Here is a 20,760-nt window from a genome sequence, read left to right as displayed (position 1 = left end):
CCAGCTTCTGGGTCGGGTCCTGTGGGGCATTCAAAGCAAGGCTGACAGGCAGCTCAGCTTCTGCCTCGGCCCCCTTGCTCCACAAAGAGGCAAAGTTTGGTGCTTTCAGACCATCTCCTCCCAGAACTGACCTGAGGAGACTTTACCTGGACTGGGATCTGATCAATATAGTCCCAGTCCTGGAACCCCTTTAGTTAGGTGTTCAATACTTAGGTGGGGGAGGGAATCCTGGGAGCATTCTCTATTTTCACCAGAGAATGTGACCTACTTTTGCGGGAACAAGAGCCATTTCATTTTGTCACTACAGGGGTGTGTTGTGAGTCACATTTCTTTCTCTGGAGATTCCTTCCTTAGGGCTTACTCCACCCGGGCCTGTGCCGCATGGAGTCATTTCTCCTTAGGGCGGCCTCCTCCCCCGCTTCACTCACCCAGACTGCCCAGGACTCGGCCGGAGGGGACAGAGCCTCGGATGCACGGCCACCGGGACCTTTCAGCACATGCCTTGTCCGTCTAGGGCCCGCAGGTGGAGTCCAGCCAGAGGGGGGCGGGGCCAGGGGAACAAGAACAGCAGCTCGGCTCCACCCCATGGATCTCAACCTCAGGAGGGGTTACCGCCCCTTTTCACGGATGGGTAAACTGAGGCACTGTCACGTGGCCTGTGGGGCAGGGGCAGTCAGAATCGGACAGCCTACCTGACCGTTCAGAGGCTTCCATCGAAACCCTGAGTATCCCGGGGAAGGAAAAAATTTACTTTGTTTCTGGGACTCTTGGTGGGGGGGAGTAGGGCGTGTGCGCCCCACCTCCTGACCCTGAGCCCGAGGCCCGCCCCGCCCCCCAACCTGCCCCCAGTCCCCGAGCCCCGCCCCGAGCCCCGCCCAGCTCCCTGGACTCCACTTCCGTCCTGGAGGAGCCTCCGCAGCCCTGCAGGTCTGTGCGCGCTCTCTCCTTCTCGGGCCCCCTCGGGAGCGAAGTCCCCGGGGCCTTACTGGTGGCAGAGACGGACCTCCCCCTCCCCAACCCCCAGTTTGGACAGACACATGGATCCGGGTCCTGGGAGGGGACAGAAGCCGGATGGGGCCGGCCAGGGAGGTGCCCCAGGGGCGGAGGCGGGTGTGGGGCGATCTCTGGCATCTCAAGCCGTTGCGAGATCCAAATCGGCGCTCATGAGATCGGGGGCCGCCCCACGGCTGCGCACGCTCCGGCGACACCTGGGGTCCCTGGAGGTAGGGGCTGGGGTTCCCGGCCCTGTCTACCTGGGGCGGAGGTCCCGTGAGCCAGAAGACACAGCTGAGTCCTGGGAGAGCCGGTCTGACCATCCACGCCCGCTCCGACCCGCTGTGTGTCGGAAGTGCTCCGGAGGGGAGGGGACCTAGTGGGGGCGGATGGGGGACAGATCAGTGTGGCTTCTGAACTGTGTTTCAGCGTGCCCACACCCCAGCCTCATAGGGCTGATCAGTAACCCTCCCCAGGGACAGTTTGGGACTCTGTTCCCCTGGGGCTGTTTACTCTGAGGTATTGCAGCAGGTGTGGACACAAGGCTCACCCTGTCCCTCTCTCCTGGCCCAGGGCAGAGGCATGGAGCCAGGCAGCAGCCCTCTGACAACACATGTGCTGGACACTGCCTCGGGGCTCCCAGCCCAGGGCCTCTGCCTCTGGCTGTCCAGGCTTGAGGACCATGGGCAGCAGTGGACTGAACTGAGGAAAAGGTAGGAGGTCTGGACAGCACTGGGGTCCAGACCACCTGCCCTCAGCACAGGGCTGGCCCAAGCTCTGGCCTGGGACAAGAGCAACCCCAGCCTGAGAGCTGCTGGCAGAGCCCTGCTCACACCTGTTCCATGGGCAGCCCAGCCCAGTCGGCCCAGCCACACAGCAGAGGGCCAGGTGGGTTGAGGCCTGAGGAGGATCTGGAAAGGTTTGAGGTCACCAGGCAGCATGCTGGGCAGTTTCTGTCCTTTCACTCTGACAGGCCCCTGATGACCCCTTTACAGATGGGGAGACTGGGGCAGCAAGAGACGAGGGATACCACCTACCTGGTGGCACCCAGCTCCTCACAGGCCTGGCTCCTACCTGGTGCTCTGCTCTGTGGGGGAGCCCCAGCCAGGCTGGTGTGGGCGCTCGGCCAGCCCTGTGATCAGGGGACAGACAGGTGCCCCATCTCGAGGGATGCAGGCTCTGCTGGAAGTGGGAGTAGGGGGCTGGTCCCTAAGGGTTCAGGGCCTGAGGGTGTGAAGCTTGGCTCCTCACAAATGCAGGATGTCCAGGTCCCATGTGAGGGGCAGCTGTGGTCTTGGAAGGACATGTGGAGTCCCTAGGGGGGTCATGTGGACCCATTCCCCAGCCCCCAACAGTGCTGCTCTGTGACGCTCTCTGTGACCACAGGACAAACACACCTGCAGGCACAGCTGGGGGCACCGGGAGGCCTGGGCGTGACTCCCTTGGGGTGCGATCAGTATCGACCCAGGTGTTGGGTCGATACTGATCATGGGGATGACCCACAGAGTGAGAAGTCCAGGTTACAGAACAACGTGAACCCTGAAATCCATTTTACATTTCTGCAAGTTTGTAAATAAGCATACCTATGAGTTGAGAAAGTCTGAGAAAGTACAGACTAGAGAGAGTGGTTATTGCTCATGGGGTGATTGTGGAAGGTCCGCTTCTCCGTGTTGTGCAGCGGCTGCTCCAGAAGCCCGGGCCCTAGAGCCTGGGAGGGTCAGGCCGGAGGGGTGGCTGAGGCTGCGGGGTGTGGAGGCCCAGAGAGCCTGGCAGGGGTGCACCTCATCCCCTTCCGCCCTTCCCAGCTACACCAACCCTGATGGCCGCTGCCCGGGGCTCCTGCTGCCAGGCCAGATGAAGGCGGGCACCTACAAGCTGACCTTCGACACTGAGGGCTACTGGAAGCAAAGGGGGCAGGACAGCTTCTACCCATATGTGGAGGTGAGGGCCAGGGGCTGGCTGGGAGGGTGGAGGCTCTCACCCCCAGGTCCTGCAGTGGACAGCACCCCTCCCCTGTCTCCCAGAGCAGTGGGGGACAGGGTCCAGGGTGACTCGGCCTCTGTAGACACAGGCAGTCACTGCACCCCATCCAGCTCACTGGGCCTAACCTTGCTGCCTTCCCCTTCCCCTGGCCCCATCCAGGGTGGGCCCTTTGGAAGTACGGCAGATCCAGGGGTTCTCCCAAGCAGAGCGCTTTCTCTGGAGAGGATTCAGCCTCACCCACAGCCCTCCCCAGGTTTCCTGTTCGCCACTGGGCTCTGGTTGTCCTGGGGCTCCTGCCCCTACCCCAGAACCAGACCCCTTCTACTGTCTGGGCTTCCAGTGTCTCCCTGGGAGTGCTGGGGTCAGGCCCACAGCTCTCTCCTGGTGCCTCCGGTTCTCAGGTCGTTTTCACCATCACAGACGAGACCCACAAGTTCCACGTCCCCCTGCTGCTGAGCCCCTGGTCCTACACCACCTACCGGGGGAGCTGAGCGCTACAGCCCCTGCAGCCTAGACCGTCCCGCCCTCCACAGCGGACTCCGTGCTCCTGGGAGGGGCCTCTCAGGCCCCACCTCCTGAGGGAGGTTCTGGCCCCACCTGTTTCCAGTGTCAGCTGAGACTCGCACATGAATAAAGTCGCGTGGCACCTGAGGGCTGCTGCAGTCACTGGGCAGTGCCTGGCTAGTGCTGGCCAGCCACGGTGGAAGGGGCAGACGTGGTGGGTCTGGAGCTTATCTGCCACGGCCACGCAACAGGACATGCGGCGAACGTGAGAAGCCTTCATTCGCTGCCCCAACAAATCCACACACTCCTGCTACCCACGGTGTATAAAAGCGGGTGTTATGCAGGGAGGAGTCCCGGGCAGGGTTACGTTGGGGAAGCCACAAGTCCCGCGGGGCCCTGGCCCAGGTTCTGCCCCATCACAGCTGTTTCCAGGGGCTGGAAGCCCACGTTGTCCAGGGGGACCCCGAAGGCCTGGAGCTTTGCCTCGTAGGTTCGCAGCAAGTCATTGTGGGCCTGTGGGGACAGCAGAGTTGGGGACAGGGCCACAGGAGGGGCTACACCAAGGCTGACCCTCACTCAGGCCACCCAGCTCATGGAGGGTGGGAGGGGGTAGAAAACCACACAGGAGCCCGGTGACCACCCCTGTCCCAGGAGAGCACAGGTCTGGGCAACAGACATGGTTTCTAGTCCCTCTTCTGGAAAAGGGATGTTCTTAAAAGGGTGAATTTCATTGGCCAGCTGTAGGGAAGAGGCGAGGCCTGAGAAATGCTCTGTGTAGGACGTGACTCTGAGTCAAAGCTCCAAGGGCACCTCATCCTCACCATCACCAGGGAAAGGCCGTCAGGGCCTGGAGTCGACAGTAGTGTGAGAGCCAAGAGGGACCAGGGAGGCTGGGCCTGGCTCTCACCCTTCACTGGGCTGTGGGCTCCTGACAATCAGATGCAAGCTGTGGGGACCCTCCCAAGAGCGGTGCAGACCAGCAGGTGGCCCCAATTTTGTGTGTACTGGTACCAGTGTGCCAGGGTGGCCGAGGGAAGGGTTCAGATGGGCAAATGAGGCTGGGAAGGGCCAAGGGAAGTCCCAGGTGACAGGTACCACCTTCACCTTGTGGCTGCACCGTGCAGAGCTCCCTTGTGACATCCACCCCCCAGAACTAAGGGCATGTCTGAGTTACTTGGGCTGTTCTTGGCGTCTACAGGCAGCTCTGTGCATCTACATGGGCAAAGCCCACAGCTATGGGGATTGGTGGGGGTGTGCAGTGTGGGTACAGGGCCTAGGCCTTTGGGCTCATGGGGCTCCCAGGACAGATGGCGGGGTCAGGGCATTCACTGCCCCTCTCCAACTTCGGGGAGAAGGGAAAGGCATGCAGCTTTCAGCAGATGACAAAGGCGTCAGATAAGGTTAGACTCTCAAGGTTAGTCCTGCTTGGAGGACTTCGGGACTTAATCGGGGATCAGAGGAGGCCCCTCCCATCACCCAAAGGCCAAGTTCGATGGAGGGCGGGAGGAGCTGCTGGATGAGACCAAGGGTGCAACAGGCAAGCCCTAAGAGGGTCACTAGGGCAGGGACATGCCACAGGCCACAGGCCACAGGGATGGTCCTGAGTGGGGAGGCAGGCCCCTCGCACCTTGCAGACTCGGGCCAGCTCGTACTGCAGGTCCTTGATGGTGCTGTTCTTTGACTCCAGGACATCCTGAGGAGAGAAAGGCAGGCGTGAGTTAGAGACTTGTGTTTGGCCAAGGAAGATGAGGTGTCTGGGGAATAGCGGCCTGACACTCAGGGTGCTGGCCATGGGGAAAGGTCTCCAGGGAAAAGGGAGGCAGCACCAGCCTCTGGAAGTTAGAGAGGGGCAGGCCTGGTGGGTCCAACCAGGAAAGGCCAGAGCTGACCCACCTCCACCCTGGCCCAAGGGTGCTGCTGTGGGGACCCTTGTGTGCAGGGCTTCTTCATCCCTTATTACCTAACCCCCCCGGTGACTCACACAGACACGGGCACCCCATCAGCCCCTGGAGCACAATGCCAGCAGCCCAGGTGCAGCCCCTCCTGTGTGCCTGCCTGCCCAGCCCCCCAACAGCCTGTCCCCAGTGACGAAGCACCCAAGCACTGCAGCCAGTGAGCACGAATATGGGCACTCACTCGGCCTCCCCAGCCTTTCCTCGGCTGGTGACATGTCCATCCTGCCTTGGCCTTCCCTGCAAGTCCTATGGGCTCTCAGAGCCGGTCTGCCCTGCCCAGAACCTTCCGAGGTCCCCTGCCAGCCCCAAACATAAGGGCATGACTGACAGCTTCAGAGTGTCCCCCATCCAGCTGGCAGCACATCAGGCCTCAGGTGCAGGCTGGCTGGGAGACAAGCAGCCCGCCGTGCGCTCAGTAGAGATGTGGAGCCCTCATGAGCCTTGGGGCAGNCCAGCCTTTCCTCGGCTGGTGACATGTCCATCCTGCCTTGGCCTTCCCTGCAAGTCCTATGGGCTCTCAGAGCCGGTCTGCCCTGCCCAGAACCTTCCGAGGTCCCCTGCCAGCCCCAAACATAAGGGCATGACTGACAGCTTCAGAGTTTCCCCCATCCAGCTGGCAGCACATCAGGCCTCAGGTGCAGGCTGGCTGGGAGACAAGCAGCCCGCTGTGCGCTCAGTAGAGATGTGGAGCCCTCATGAGCCTTGGGGCAGTGTGAGCAGACAGGTGCCCGGCCAGCAGAACTGTGTGGGGACATTGCCGGTGCCACTCCCCAGGATAACGAACACCTGCCCACTGAAGCGATCACACCTGCTTCTTGGGGGAAGAACCCATCCGCACTGGGACAGGCCTCTGGGTGCAGACTCGGAGGCCAGCTGCACACCCGCCATCTGTCTGCCCGGTCCCCACGGCCTGGCAGCAGCCGGTCACCCCTAACACTGCATCAATGATCTGTCTGTGACACCCCCCAAAACCAGGTCTAGGTAACAGAGGGGCAAGGTCTGCTCTGGGTGAGAGTGGGCCTGCTGGGCCCTGTTGGGCTTCCACCTGGTGGGTCCCAGGCAGCAGCAATCATTGTCCCGATGCCTCAGCTGACCCTGCTGGCCTGTGGCCTCATCTGTCTTGTCCACAGCTGTGCCCCAAGCCCAGGGCAGTCCTGGCACAGAGTAGCCCTGTGAATAACTGGACCCAAGTGAATGGATGCTCCAGCCTCTTCCCAGAAGTACCTCCCTCCGGGAAGCCCTCCCCAGCAGCCCCGCAAAGGCCCAGCCTGGACCCTGCTGCCCAACGGCCAGAGCCAAGGGCCCTGTGACTGTGCAGGAGACTCAGCCACCCCCAGGCCAGGTCTGGGTCTGCTGCCAGAGGCCCACAGAGCTCACCCCCAGAAGTGTGAGAATGGCTGGCCCCAGGGCCCAATAGGCTCCACTGAACCAGTCCTGAGAAGGAGAACCGGCTACAGCCTCAGGGGTCCGAAAGCCCTGCAGCTAAGGGAGAATGGGCCACCCTGGATGAGAGAACTGCTGGGTGTGGGGACCACCCCCCTGAGACCGACCATGGGTTTCCGCTGGACAATCGGAATCTAGGCATGCGCAGGTCTCACCATGAGACAAGTGCTGTCTGGCTACCCCAAGAGCCTGTGTGGGGCCTACCTCCAGCTTGCGGGACACCAGGGTCAGGGCCTCGGGGTCCAAATTGGATGCGGCCAGCACCTCACTAAGCTGCAGCTCCTTCTTCTCCACGGCCGCACCGAGGGCCTGCAGCTTGCGCTCCAGGACCAAGTTCTTGAGGCCTGTCTTCTGCTGCACGTCCAGGATGGCCGCGGTAAACTTCCCGTAGAGCTCGTCCCGCTCCCGCTGTACCTGGAGGGACCCTCCCCTGAGCCACTCCTGCCAGGGGCCAGGACACACCTCTCCCCAGGCCATCCAGCAGGCCCACCAGGTGAGCCTGTCGTCTGCACTGTCTAGACCCCCACTGCCTGCAGCCGTCACACCACGGGAGGCAGGAGGAGACACCAGCTGGACCCCCCTAGGAAGGTATCTAGGGAAGCCAGCAGCACCTGGAACGGAGCAGGCCACACGGAGGGGTCGGCCAGGCCTGACCCTGGGTTTGGGCAGCGGGCTCGGGTCAGATCTGTCCCTGGTCATACCATGTGAAATCCAGGGCATCAAACTCCAGCAAACAGCATTTGGGGGTGGAGCCCCAGATCCCAGACCCCATGTGCTGGCACCGCCCTGGGGCCAACTGCCTGCCAGTCAGTAAAAGTGCCTCTCATCTCCTAAAGTCTGTTACTTTCAACTGTGCTGTGAAAAAACAAGACTTTGTAGAAATGTGGAAAGTGAGCAGCCCTAACCCCACCTGCAGAGGCCACCATGCCAACACCTGGCACCTCCTTCCTCAGGCTGCCACAGCCCGCGGGCTCCTCTGAAGCAGCTGTGAAGATGAGCGTGGGTCTGCCAAGCTCACAGACGCTGCTGCACCACCAGGCGGCTCGCACGGGTGGGAACGCTCTGCCTGGGCAGACCCTGCACACTGCTGGGGGCGCTTTCAGACTTGCTGGAAAGCTCAGAAAAGCACCTTCTCCACCAGGCGTGTCTGCAGCTTGAATTCCTGAGAGCTGGTGCAGGTGGGAAGTGGACCCTGGAGCGCGTGGGGTGAGACTATGTCCAAGAGCACTCTGAGCAGATTGTGTCAGAAATCTAGATGGAAACCTGGCCAGGAGCTGACGTTCCTGGAGATGCTCACACAGCTGCACGAAGATGAGCCAGACGCTAAGGACTGGGGTGGGGCTGCTGCCCAGGGGAACCGACTGCCGAAGCCCCAGCGTTCGTGCGGCGGGGGTGCTGGGCATCTAGGGGCAGCACAGCAGACACAGGAAATGCCGAATGTGAGGCGGGAGGCCACACCCTCACTACAGGCACAGGAAGCATCTGTGATGGTGCATCAGGCTGCAAGGGGACCCTGTCATTTTCACCTGCAGACGCAGGGTGCTGGGACATCTTCCTGGTGTGCACCCGAGAGTGCAGCACTAGAAACGTGTGTGTGCAGGGAACACACTGCTCCCCAAGGGGCCAGGCCCCTGCCCTGTGTTTCAGAAGGGAGCCTCAGAGGAAGGCGGGCGAATGTGCCTCAGGCTTCTGCCTCAAGAGCCAAACAGAGTGAAGAGCAGGCAGCAGGACGGCCGGGAACCGGCCGGCTGCTCACCTGGACAAACCGCTGCTCCAGCACCTCATGCTCCCACTGGAGGCTCTTGAGATCCTTCTCAGTGACTTTCATACGGGCCTTTGTGCACTGCAGAGAGAGGAGGGTGGGGACAGAGGGCATTCAGGCTGCACTGCAGGCTCCCGGGGGAGGCCAAGGCCAACAGCAGTCACCAGAGAGAACCAGCTCACAGACGCAAGGGCTCAGACCCTCCAGGGAGGCTGGTGGGCACACCTGTCTCCCAGGACACACACAACTCACAGTTCCCTCCAGGTCTCCAGTCACAGGAAAGAGACTCCGTCCCTCTCATGCGCTAAGGGCCCCGCCCTGCACGGGCATCCAGAGGCATCACCCAGGCATCCCCTCTCTTCTGGGCCTGGGAGTGGGGGTGGGGAGCAGCAGGGAGTGACTGAGCAGCGCACCACCAGGATCTGCTTGTCCCGCTTGTGGTCGCCCAGCTTCCTCCGCATCTCGTGCATCTCCTCCCGAGCCTTCTGCAGCGGCTCCGCCAGGCGCCGGTTCTGTGCCGACACTTCCTGCATCTCCTTCTCCAGGTGCTCCTCCTTCTTCCGCATGTCCTCCATCTGCTCCTGGGGGCGCAGGGCAGGGGGGGCTCAGCGGGAAGCGGGGGGGTGGGGGCGCGGCTGAGCTCATGCCTGAGATGTCCTGTGCTGCAGGGTGCAGACCACCCAGACCTGTTTTGTGCGCACACACTGTTTTGCACGATTTTAGCAGGCTCTGAACATTCCATGAATGGAGGTTCCACAGGTTCAGGCTTGTTCAGGACGCCCAGAAGGGCATTCCTCATGGTGGAGACTCCATCCCCGCCAGCACCTGGTGACAATGGCGCCTGCTGGGCTCCCACCACAGCCCTGAGCCTTCAGCCACCAGAGCACGCACTGTCCTATTAATTCCCTACCCTACGTTAGGGGGACAGCTCGTTTTCAGCCACAGGCACAGATGAGGTTACATTACCTGTGACTTTCAATCAAGGACAGGCAGGGCAGCATCAGAGACACTTCTGTAAGGGGTGCGGGGCGGGGTCTGATGGGCAGCACCTTGAGGGAGGTGATGAGGGCCAGGTTGCTGAGGGTGATGTCATTGTAGTAGTTCTTCATGTCCGTGAAGGCCTCCTCGTGGCGCTGCATCAGCGTGCTGATCTGGCCGTTCTTCCTCTCCTCCACCTCATGGATCTCAGTCTTCCTCCGCAGGTCCAGCTCGTCCCTGAGCATCTTCATCTTCTTCTCATATTTGGCCTCAATTTCTGAAAGGCAGCAGCACACACAGCAGCTCGGCGGGGAACAGCCAGTGGGCGGAGGCTGCTGGAGAACGGGGTTCCGTGGAGCGTTTCCGTGGATGCTCGGGGGCCACACTCCCCACACGGCACGTCTGCTGCCCTTTCCCGTGGCNCTTGAGGGAGGTGATGAGGGCCAGGTTGCTGAGGGTGATGTCATTGTAGTAGTTCTTCATGTCCGTGAAGGCCTCCTCGTGGCGCTGCATCAGCGTGCTGATCTGGCCGTTCTTCCTCTCCTCCACCTCGTGGATCTCAGTCTTCCTCCGCAGGTCCAGCTCGTCCCTGAGCATCTTCATCTTCTTCTCGTACTTGGCCTCAATTTCTGAAAGGCAGCAGCACACACAGCAGCTCGGCGGGGAACAGCCAGTGGGCGGAGGCTGCTGGAGAACGGGGTTCCGTGGAGCGTTTCCTCGGATGCTCGGGGGCCACACTCCCCACACGGCACATCTGCTGCCCTCTCCCGTGGCAGCCGCTGCTGCTCAACCCCTGCAGGGGGCTCCCGATGGCTGAGTGGCCTCATGTCCCAGTGGTCACTGGCCATGACCCCTGTGGCCCCCCAGTCACAGCTCAATTTGTGGCTAAAACAGACAGACCTCCTCAGGCCAGGAGCCATGGGAAAGACTGAATAGTGACCCCTGCCCATAGTCACTGGTCTGGGCCAGGAGTGGGCAAGTGGGTGGGACCACCACCTCCCCTAGTGACATGGAAGTAACTTGTTCTGGGATTCTGAGTGTCCATCAGCTGTGGCACTGACCATATCCTCCCTCCTGGCAGGTCTGGGCTGCTGTGACCTGCCCCGCCAGCCCTGCGGCAATGAGCCCTGGAGGCGAGTCACTCACCTCGAACCTGCCTTTCGAAGTCGTTCCGCATCTTGGTGACCTCCTCAGTGTGCTTCTGCAGAGGCCAGAACAGGTGAGTTACCAGGCAATAGACAGAAGGAGACGGCCCCCTCAGGCCAGCCCCACCCTCGCTGCTACAGAAAGCCCAGCCCTGTGGGCCCATCTGTGAGTTTGTGGGACGTGCCCACAGTGACAGGCTTGGTGACGGCCACGTTTTATATCTCACTTCCCTTGGCTGCAGTCGCTCTGAGCTTCAGAAAATGGTAACAGACCTTCCCAGCACTGAGTGCACTGACCTGGCCTACCTGCAGGCTGGACAGCTGTGGCCATGTCTACACACACCTGCAGGCTGCCGGGGTGCCTGCTCACCTGCTCTAGCTGTGGCTTGGAGCAACATTAAAAATTATTTCAACAGATGGCTATTAAAAGTCTGAATAAAGAGTGTTAACTGTTTTTATAGCGGTATTTTTACCCAACGGGAACTCTGACCACACAGCTAATCAGGCCTTGGGTAAGCGCACAGTCTCACGTCACTGAACACACTGGAAACCAGCCTGATGTGTGCCTGTGTCAGGAGGGACCAGACCATTTATGAGGCCCAAACTTTAGTTCCCTCAGACTTTACTGCAAACTCTGCAGTTTCACAGAGTTTCTTTCCAGATCCAGTTGAGGCTGGGCTGCCTTCACATGAGACAGGTGTGTTCACAAAGTCTTCTCGACCTGCAGCCAGGAAGAACCTGTGAACAGCAGGGTCAGACACACCCTCCCTCGGCCCAAACCCTCCACGGGCTCCCTGGCCCAGCCAGGGTCAAAGCCCAGGCCTCCTGTGGCTTCTGAGACAAAGAGCAGCTCCAGCCTTCACACCAGCCCCTCCCCATCAGCCCCAATATGTCAGCCCTTCTCAGAGGTCAGAACAGGGCCTGACACCTGGCAGGCACTCAGCAAACAAATGCCAGCTCCCACCTGGAACCCCCACCAGCCTCCCTCAGAGTGGACCAAAAGGTCTTAAAAGTGGGCCAGGTGCCTGTGAGCCCAGCTCGCAGGACAATCTGCCACAGCCACCTAGGGACTGGTGTGTGAGCCATGGTGACAGTCTGTTTACAAATGCACCTGACGTGCATCTGGGGGAGCTGGTGGGTGGTGTCGCGTGTCAGCAGCACGCACAGAGGAGCCGAGCGGGATGTTCCCCGTGTCAATTTATTGTTCAAGCCTGACACAGGATTCTGCACTTGGCCCCAAAGTGGGCCTGCTTGGCTGCAGGCTTTTTTTAAAAAGTATTTCAATTAACTGCAGAGCTGCGGGAGTTTTTAAACAGAAGTGTGAACTCCCAGTCACTGGTGACCACTCAGGCGCGCGTGCAACCCAGCAGCCGGCAGAGGGACCCACCAGCCGCAGGTTCTTCACCACCACCTCACTGGCCAGCTCCTGCTCCTTGAGCTCCACCTTCAGCGCCCGCATGTCCTTGCGCAGCGCCCCCTCCTGCGTGCGGTGCTCCTTCTGAGCCAGCTTCATGGCCACGGTGCCCTCGGCCTTCATCTCCGTCAGGTTGTTCTGGTGCTCATACAGCAGGTGCTTCACCTTCTGCTTGTAGACCTACAGGCGGGAGGAGCACGGCCTGCACACACACGCTCACCTACTCCCCCGCTCACCTGTACACACATGCTCACCTGCATGCATATAATCTTTTATTTAAAAAATACCTTCAGGTTCCCAATGTAAATAAAGGACACAAAGGGCTATGATCCCTCCAAAGCAAGGAGAGAAAGTGCCTCCACCCTGCCCAGCATCGCAACATCGACCCCAGAGGGACAGGCAGGCTGCCCCACTCACCTTGATCTCCACTTGGTGCCTCTCCTCGGCCTCCTCCATCTCCCGGTCTTTGTTCCGCAGCTCAGCCTTCTTCTCCTCCAGCTGCCTCCGTGTGATCTCCCAGAAGGTGTGGATCTTGTCCCGCTCCAGCTGGAAATAGTTGCGCTCCTCCCGCTCGCGGTCTAGCTCCTCCCGGATGTGGGCAATATGCCCCTCCACCTGGGGGCAGAGCAGAGCCTTCAAGGGACCCTGCCAGGCCCACCCACCTGCAGGGTGCCTGGAGGAGAAAGGCAAGCAAGAGATAAGGGAGGGGCCACCCTCATCTGAAAACTCGTGAGATGAAAGGGGTTGAAACAGTACTAGGCAGGCTTCAGGCTTCAGGGCAGGGCACACTCAGCAGAGAGCAACAATCTGGCCACTAATCACACGATTATATATTTTCATCCATTCCTGGGAGCTTATACTGAGGACATTTCTCAAAAGAACACAAGAGCCTTCTTCTTGAAGATACTAGCCACACCATTATGGAAACAGCAACATTAAAAAGGAAATAATCTAAGTTGATTTTAAATACAGAAATGGTTGAAAATTAGCCTCAATAAACTAGATTACACAGACCAAATATACCAATGAGGGGGGACCCCCCAAAACTAGAATTATCTTCTAGAGGGCAAACCCCTTGTTCAATAATCCAGGCTTCCCCCACTAGGCACGCGTTCTAGGAATCCATCTGTATCAGTGAACCTGCTGGTGTTGTTGTGAGAGGCTGCATTCGGCTGCAGTGAAGTTTTTTTGAAGACTCAGTGTTTTTATCCATTTCCTGATGGGTGATTGGTAAGCACACCTGCCCACACCATGCTGAGTGTTCAGCAGGTTTTGACTAAAAACTGGCGTGAGCCCTGTGTCCCACCCTCTCTATTCACCCGATCTCACCCAGAGTAACTTCTTTTGTTTCCCTGGATAAAAATGTCCTCAAAGGGAAACAATTTGCTGATGTGGAGGAGGTGAAACAAAAAACAGCAGAAGCACTAAAAGGCGAGTTTAAAAACTGTGCTGAGCAGTAAAAAAAAGTCTTGCTAGGTGCAATGAATCGAATGGAGAGAACTGTGAAGGAGACTGAAGTTTAAACACGCAAGAACACACAATTTTTTATAAACAAATTCTGGGTTTTCTTGGGTCCCCCCTCATAGATATGAAGATGACATGGCAGCGTAAAGATGCATTCAGAAAATGATGCTGAATCACCTTTTTTTAAAATGCCTTGGCTTTTTTTTAAAGATTTTTTATTTATTTATCTTTAGAGAGGAAGGGAAGGAGAGATGGAGAGAAACATCAATGTATGGTTGCTTCTCATGCGTCCCCTGCTGGGAACTGGCCTGCAACCCATTCCTGACTGGGAATCAAACTGAGATCGTGTGGTTCGCAGGCCCGTGCTCAATCCACTGAGCTACACCTTTAAAGACGTATGTTAAGCAGAAAACATACAGAACCAGTGGATCCCTGACAGTGAGGAGGTTTGGTCCAGAGCCAACTGTCAATCTGCAAATAGGCTTAACAAAATTTAAAAACCGAAAAAACAGAACAGACTCCTGGGATCTCCTGAGCACACCTGAGCCGCTGGCTGTGCTATGTCCCTCTGCTGACAGCCCCTCCCCATGAGGCCTGGGGTGAGGGCCCAGGCGGGGTCGGCCCCTGTGAGGGAGACACAGACCCCAGCATGTGATCAGGGCCTGTGCAGATGACAACATCTTTATGTCACAGAACTTTAGTGTCACTCAAACAGTCTAAACCAGGCTCCCACCTACTATGACTGTCTCACGGGATGTGATTTTGCTATCACTCAATACATAGATCTTTTATAAACATGCAGATTTCTAGCTTCTTTTTAAAAATCAGTAAACAGACGGCTCTGGGCCCGACACCCACAGGGTAACCACCCAGCAACCTGCCTGCAGCGGCCCCGTCCCTCACGCCTGCCTGGACCCAGGACCCTGGGCACTTCTGAGGGGTCTGTCCATGCCCCTGCAGACCGACACCCGGCATCTCAGCACTGTATCCACAGGGACCAGAAGTAAACGAGGAGGTAAGAGGTGGCCCAGCTGTTGGGGTGATACGGTGTGCAGCCCAATGACCTCCCCAAAACACAAACTGCACCCTGCCGCCCTCTGCTGAAACCGCTCACAGACCCCCGCAGGTTTAGCAAGCTCTCACTTAACGTCCTCAGCCAGTCTGCAGCCCCCAGGGAAGTGAGGTGGAAGGAAGCCCAGCCCACCACTGGCCACTGACAGCCTGGAGCTACGTCCCTTGGGCATCTCACCAACAAAATGCGACTCGAGGGACTGACTGAAACAAAGCCACTCGTCAGCCCTCAGGGCCCTTGCTCGACACTCCACTTCAGCCCACGCGCCCCTGGTGGTTTGCTGTGTGTTCATTTTTCGTCCTACAACTACTTAAAGGAAGGCAGGGTGACTGGCAGCAACGCCCAGGTGACTCAGAGCCCTGTGGCAGATGCGCGCCAACCGCCACCAGAGACTTGGAGGCTGCGGTGGGCGCCAGTGTAGCTCATGAGTTGCCACATGCTGCTGCTTTCAGGAGCCTTTTAATTAAAACCGTAATTACACAGTTGTGCTCGCTAGCCCTACCTTCATCAACATGGACAAGTGGCTTAAAACAACCCCTTATGTTTAATGGTAAATAAGATAAACAACAACTATATATTCATCCACTGTGACAACGGCTCCCCAACATCGGTGCATAAAAGAGGAAGACTGAAAGAAAATACAAAAATTTTAAATAGCTTTTACATCAGAGAAAAACATTTCCCAATTCCTACCACAGCATAAAGAAGCTCTCCGATGGCTGGATTGCATTTTTTTTTAATATGCAGTGTGCTTGAGTGACAGCTTCCGCACCCCTGGGGGCTGTGGAGATGGGGCTGGTTGGGACGGGACTGCGGGCGCCTGAGGGAGGGCGCAGAGCACAGACGGGGGGCGTGGCGGGGGCACACAAGGGGCACAGGTCCGGCAGAGGTTCGCTCCGAGGGCCAGACAGAGAGAGGGCACAGGAACACCCACCCACCCTGCGCCCAGACGGGGCCAAAGCATGGGGCCGCCCCGCTCACCTGCTCCTTGTTCATGTCCTCCGGAGCGAGCCCGTCCACGATCGGGGTACCTCTGCCTTTCCCTTTCTTCTTGGGAGCCTTCGGTTAAAGAGACGCTTGGGTAAGCGGGGCTCTTGTGCAATGGCTGGGCTTTCCGGCCGGCTGGTTCCCTCCTGGGTCCCCGTCCCGGCACCTCCGTCCCCTGCTCACTGTCTCCTGCCCCGCCTGCAGCACTCACTCTACCCTGAGGTTCCCCACCCTCTCCCCACTCGTTTTTTGGAAAAGGAGGAGAAATCTCCCTTTTCAGAAGAGAACATTTTCTACCCCAGAAAGGAAGGGCGGGAACTCGACCACGTGCATTTCCCAGTGCAGGGCCGAGCGCCCCGCCCCTCCTCGCTGTGGACGTGAAACCCACGTGGCCTCGAGAAGAACAACCCCGGGACCAGTGTCAATGCTGCCGTGTGGCTACAATGGTCGGGAACCACCACAGAGAAGCCCGCGAGAAGCCCACAGAGAAGTCCGTGGCCACGATCAGAGACGCGCGAACGAGGCTTTCTTTCTTCCAAATGCAAAACTGCAGAGGCACCGTGTCCGGGGTTCGCTCCGACTACTCTGGCGTCACGCCCCCCTTTTACCATCCCGACCAGACAGGAGAAGCTCCCAGCCCGCCCCCGGCCCCGCAGGACTGACGCAGACGCCAGTTTCCAAATCCTCGTCCTCGGCCCTCACTGCTCTCAGCGGTCGTAGACAATCACACATTGTCTACGCCTCTCCGTAACAATGTGTGATTACAAAACATTATGTGGAAATCTTAGAAAGCACAGAGAAGCAAAAAGAAATAAGGAAAATCATGCCTATCCCTCAAGCTAGTGAGAAACATTTTGGTGGCCTTTTCGCAGTTGATATTCAAAGACGCATGCACCGCAATCTTCACTCCTAACCACTAATCCCGCTACGCCAAGAAGTCCACCCACCAGAGGCCCCTGTCTGCTCAGCGTCTGGGACCCTCACAGCCAACCGCATGGCTCCCCACGGAGACAGCGCCCCCACAGCTCCCTGCCTGGAAACTGAGTTACTGACAACTCCTGAAGGGGGGCGGGGGCAGCCGAGGGCCCCATCACCCGCGGACAGATGAAGCCAGGCTGCACCCCGGGCTGCAGTGGGCACCGGACCTTCTGCCCAGGACCCCCTGATGTACAGGGACCTCCTGCCTCGCGGAGCCTGGAAGTCCTAGGGTGTCCCCTGCACCCCAGGCCCCAGGAAAACCCCAGGCTCTGACGGAGCCTCCCGCTCCGGGAAGGCTCTCTGTTCTGGACACATGGGATCTGGGCCCTGGGAGGCTGAGTGGGCGAGGGCCTAGGACCGCCGACGAGCCCGGGAGCCTGGAGCCCAGGGCTCTCAGCTACGAGCGCCGGCGGATGCGGGACTCGCGGCGCCCGAGACTCTCCCTCCCCCGTGCACGCTCCCTGCGGAGCACCAAGTTCTCCCTTCCGGGAACCCAGCACCCCAGGTCCGTCTCAGGGCCTCCGCGTAGGGCCGGCCCCGGTGGTCTGGCCGGCCCGGGCCTCACCATGGCTGCAGGCGTCTAGGCCCGCTGCGACCCACAGACTAAAAAGCGCCCACCCGGCGGAAGCTGCGCCGTCTCCCAGCAACCGCGGGGCGGTCCCGCGCGAAGTATCGAAGATCCTCGCGAGATTACGCCCGCTGCGACAAGCCTTGGCAACAGCGGGAGTGAGTCCCCAGCAACGCGCCCTGGGCCGAGTCCGGGGTTGCCACCTAGGTCTTGCCTGCAGCCAGGCATCATTCACACATTTGATCTCCCCGACACGCCGAAACGCGTTTCGTCGCGGGATGGACGTGTACAACGCCGGCCTCCCCCACTGTTTGGTCCACTTCTTACCTACGGTACCGAGAACAGCACCTAGCCCAGGTGCTCAGCACAGAGGCCTTCAGTGAAGGAAGAAATGAGAAATTATGCAGTTTACATTCAAATTTGGGCTGAAACTCAGCCCCTGAGCCTGAACTTACCTGGCCCACCTTCGAAGATTCCTTCCCTGTTGGTCTGGAGATACACGAACCTTCAAAAAGAAACAAACGTGAGAAATCTCTAAAGTTTTGAAATCAGCAGGTATCCCGTCCACAAAGGTTTACTGCCCTGCCTGAAGAGGCCGCCTTTGTGGCTCCCTGCTCTCAGGGTGAGGAAACACTAGAAACCACTGCCAGAGGATTCCAGACAGATATATCTATAGATAGCTATCTATATCTGGATATAGATATGGTTAGGGAAGAAGCCTGATATATCTAAATCTATATCTATATCTAGATATATCTATAGATCTATCTAAATCTATATCTATATCTATAGATATATCTATAGATTAGATACAGATTTAGAAGCCTGATGTGTCTAAATCTATATCTAATCTATATCTGTATCTATCTATAGATCTATCTATAGATATACCTATTAGATATATCTATTAGATATATCAGGCTTCTAAATCTATAGATATATCTAAAGATATAGATATATCTAAATCTATAGAAATATCTAAATCTATATCTATATCTATCCATAGATAAATCTATAGATAGATATATAGATTAGATATAGATTTAGATAGATCTAGATATAGATCTAGATTTAGATATATCAGGCTTCTTCCCTAACCATGTTGCAATTTCCCAAGCGAATTCTCTACCACTACACTATTACCTGCATGTATCGCTCTGTGTCGCTTCTGTTTCAACCCAGAAGGTTGAGCGTTTGTCACAAGCAGGTGCCCATCTTCACCCACTGTCGATGGTCTTTTTTTCTACACTCTCAACTTTAGGATCTTCCTGATTAGTGGTTTTGCAGATGTTTCCCTCTGCTTGGAGATGAGGGGTCCACCGTCTTCTCCCCCTGGGGACAAAGTGGCAATGATGAAGACAGGTTGGATCTGGCTGCCCCATCCAGGGAGCTACGTGCCTTATTTGCTCTTGCTCTCTGGCTTTTAGACACCCACCTGGGGGCAGAGATCTGAAAGCCACCCTGCTGAGCCAGAGGAGCTTCCTGTTTGCCCAGCCTAGCCCTGACTGTTCTTGCAGTGGAGCAGCCCGTTGAAAGGGCTGCATTGACCCAGCTTGCACAGAGATGTGATTTATTTATAGCAGACCCAAGGCCTTTGTGAGATCTGGTCCTGCCACTGTGCCGGAGCAACCGAGACCTGGGCCTCTGTGCCAGACACCATTGGCCTGAGAGGGGCCTCCTCCCCCAGGGCCAGGCCTCCTAGAGGGAGATTGGCAGGCAAGGCAGTGCAGCTGGGTAACACAACGGAATGATTATTATTATTTAACACTTAATTTACAGGCCCAATAGGCTAGGTGCCTCATACTGACTGGTTTTTCTTTCAGAAGTCTGGCTCAGAATCCTGAATTAAATAAAAGCATTAACAATAATTCCTTTCAGCATAAAAGGGCAAGAATAGGAGGGTTAGCTCAGGATAACCAGACAGAGTGTTCATTTGTCACAATCCCACAGTGTCACTCAGTTCATCAGCGCAGGCTGCAGAGATGACTAGTGTATGGAGCCCCGGACTCCCCACAAGGCCCAAGCGACCTGCTCTCTTCATGTTGATTTCAGTTCCAAGTTTTTGGAAAGAGTCTTTTCTTTACGTGAGTGGCTGAAATCACTTACTCAGCATCAGGCTGTGCAACTGAATCAATGTGAATCATCAAATCTCTCATAGGTCATCTAACCTGGGCTCTTCCTAATGCCCACTCATCTGGTTGGTCAGGTAAACTGCCTCAAGCTAATTCGTCAGCTGGGTGGATGCCTAGATGTTAGGATGGCAGAGTGCTTAAGGCTACACTCTCTTTTAGAAACAGATAGTGAAGTAATTACTTATGAGAGGACATAATGTGTGTAAGACTTGCTTTGCATTGGAAGGCGGCTTTGAGAGTAAAAAAGCAAGATCATCCATGAACTGACCATCACTGAGTCTGAGTGATGGGTGCATGCAAGTTGATGGTGTTCTTTCTACCTTGGCTTGAAAAGTAGAGTGCCTGCTTTTAAAAAGAGCTAAAAGTAAACACTGGCCTCTGGATGCCTTTGACAAGAGCCCCTCAGTATACATGTACCATCCTGCAAATAGGGATAATTATTTAACAATTACTGTTATAGTTACTGTGGCTGCATAACATGTTATGCCCATAATGCAGTGGCTTCATAGACTGACATACCTGTTTTGCTCATGAATCTGCAGCTAGACCAGGACTAGGTGGAGACAGCTCACCTTGGCTCCACATCCCCCCAGCAGGAGGCAGAAGCTCGAGCACCTGGGGCTTCCTCACCCAGGGTGCTTTGACTCCAGGGGTGCCTTCTCAGAGACAGCTGGGACCTCTTTATGACCTAGCCTTGGAAGTCGCAGTTCACCCCTCTGGGCACATGCTATTGGGCAGGGCAGCCACACCCCTTGCTCATGTGGGAGCATCTTGCTCAGCGTGGGGGATTCTAGAAGCCATGTAGGGTGAGAAATACGGTTCCGATCATTTTGAGAAAATGCCACCTGCCATCCCAGCACCCGCTGCCCACCCCACCCAGCCTATCTCCCTTTCCTCCCTGAGAGGACAAATCCTCCACCTCTTGGGTCGGCACAGGGACAGGGTGCATGCAAGCTATAGGGGTGAGTCCTAGTGCGTCATGACGTCATTTTAGGCGGTTTTAAATAGCAGGTTTTGTTTTCATTTGTTTTGTAAACTACCGGAAAATGAAAAGTATTAGCCTAGCTCGCTGAGTTTCAAAGGCCTTGGGATCCCCGTGACGGGGGCGGGCTGCACGAACCAGCTGCCTGCCTTTGCGGGTGGCAGGGGGGCTTGCCTGCAAACACCACGTTCATACCCACCTCCCTCCTCTGCGGGCCTTTTCCTCACCCAGCTGAGAACAAACTCTGAAGTTTTCTCTGGTTTGGTTTGTTTTTGTAAGAATGCAGACCTTGACCATGGATTCGGGTCTTCTGGCTTTCACTGCTCGGAAGGGCATTGTCGATCGGGTTACCTACCTCTGCTCAGCTTCTTCCTGTGGAAAACGAAGTGTCGTCTTGGCG

At 57.2% G+C, this 20,760-nt stretch overlaps 2 protein-coding genes and 1 long non-coding RNA gene across 3 annotated transcripts; 2 read left to right on the top strand and 1 right to left on the bottom strand.

The window, feature by feature from the left end:
* Positions 1 to 948: 948 nt before the first annotated feature.
* LOC119001194 (5-hydroxyisourate hydrolase-like) lies at positions 949 to 3,627 on the top strand. The gene is made up of 4 exons (XM_037066465.1): positions 949 to 1,223; positions 1,567 to 1,706; positions 2,799 to 2,934; positions 3,378 to 3,627. The coding sequence occupies exons 1-4, from the start codon at positions 1,038 to 1,040 to the stop codon at positions 3,465 to 3,467; spliced, it is 552 nt and encodes a 183-aa protein (XP_036922360.1). The 5' UTR covers positions 949 to 1,037; the 3' UTR covers positions 3,468 to 3,627.
* Positions 2,527 to 15,772, bottom strand: DRC4 (dynein regulatory complex subunit 4). The gene is made up of 10 exons (XM_037066466.1): positions 15,695 to 15,772; positions 12,595 to 12,792; positions 12,151 to 12,357; positions 10,765 to 10,819; positions 9,690 to 9,895; positions 9,054 to 9,221; positions 8,635 to 8,721; positions 7,083 to 7,292; positions 5,108 to 5,173; positions 2,527 to 3,993 (listed from the first exon to the last, which is right to left on the bottom strand). The coding sequence occupies exons 1-10, from the start codon at positions 15,707 to 15,709 to the stop codon at positions 3,844 to 3,846; spliced, it is 1,362 nt and encodes a 453-aa protein (XP_036922361.1). The 5' UTR covers positions 15,710 to 15,772; the 3' UTR covers positions 2,527 to 3,843.
* LOC119001196 (uncharacterized) lies at positions 10,066 to 11,212 on the top strand. Its single transcript, XR_005069502.1, has 2 exons — positions 10,066 to 10,317; positions 10,700 to 11,212. It is a non-coding gene; the product is annotated as an uncharacterized LOC119001196 (long non-coding RNA).
* Positions 15,773 to 20,760: the final 4,988 nt, after the last annotated feature.

This window comes from Sturnira hondurensis, unplaced genomic scaffold (assembly GCF_014824575.4).
Source record: "Sturnira hondurensis isolate 20B ecotype Veracruz unplaced genomic scaffold, ASM1482457v3 Scaffold0016617, whole genome shotgun sequence".
Classification (NCBI taxonomy): Eukaryota; Metazoa; Chordata; class Mammalia; order Chiroptera; family Phyllostomidae; genus Sturnira; species Sturnira hondurensis.
Note: the sequence above shows the minus strand (reverse complement) of the source record. Positions and strands in the feature narration are given on the sequence as shown.

Excerpts from the sequence above, each read along its gene's own strand:
- LOC119001194 (XM_037066465.1), top strand. The coding sequence starts at position 1,038 with ATGGATCCGGGTCCTGGGAGGGGACAGAAGCCGGATGGGGCCGGCCAG. Across the intron at positions 1,224-1,566 it reads GACACCTGGGGTCCCTGGAG|GGCAGAGGCATGGAGCCAGG; the intron begins GTAGGGGCTGGG and ends CTCCTGGCCCAG. Across the intron at positions 2,935-3,377 it reads GCTTCTACCCATATGTGGAG|GTCGTTTTCACCATCACAGA; the intron begins GTGAGGGCCAGG and ends TCCGGTTCTCAG.
- DRC4 (XM_037066466.1), bottom strand. Across the intron at positions 8,722-9,053 it reads GGGACAAGCAGATCCTGGTG|TGCACAAAGGCCCGTATGAA; the intron begins GTGCGCTGCTCA and ends CTCTCTCTGCAG. Across the intron at positions 5,174-7,082 it reads TGGTGTCCCGCAAGCTGGAG|GATGTCCTGGAGTCAAAGAA; the intron begins GTAGGCCCCACA and ends TTCTCTCCTCAG.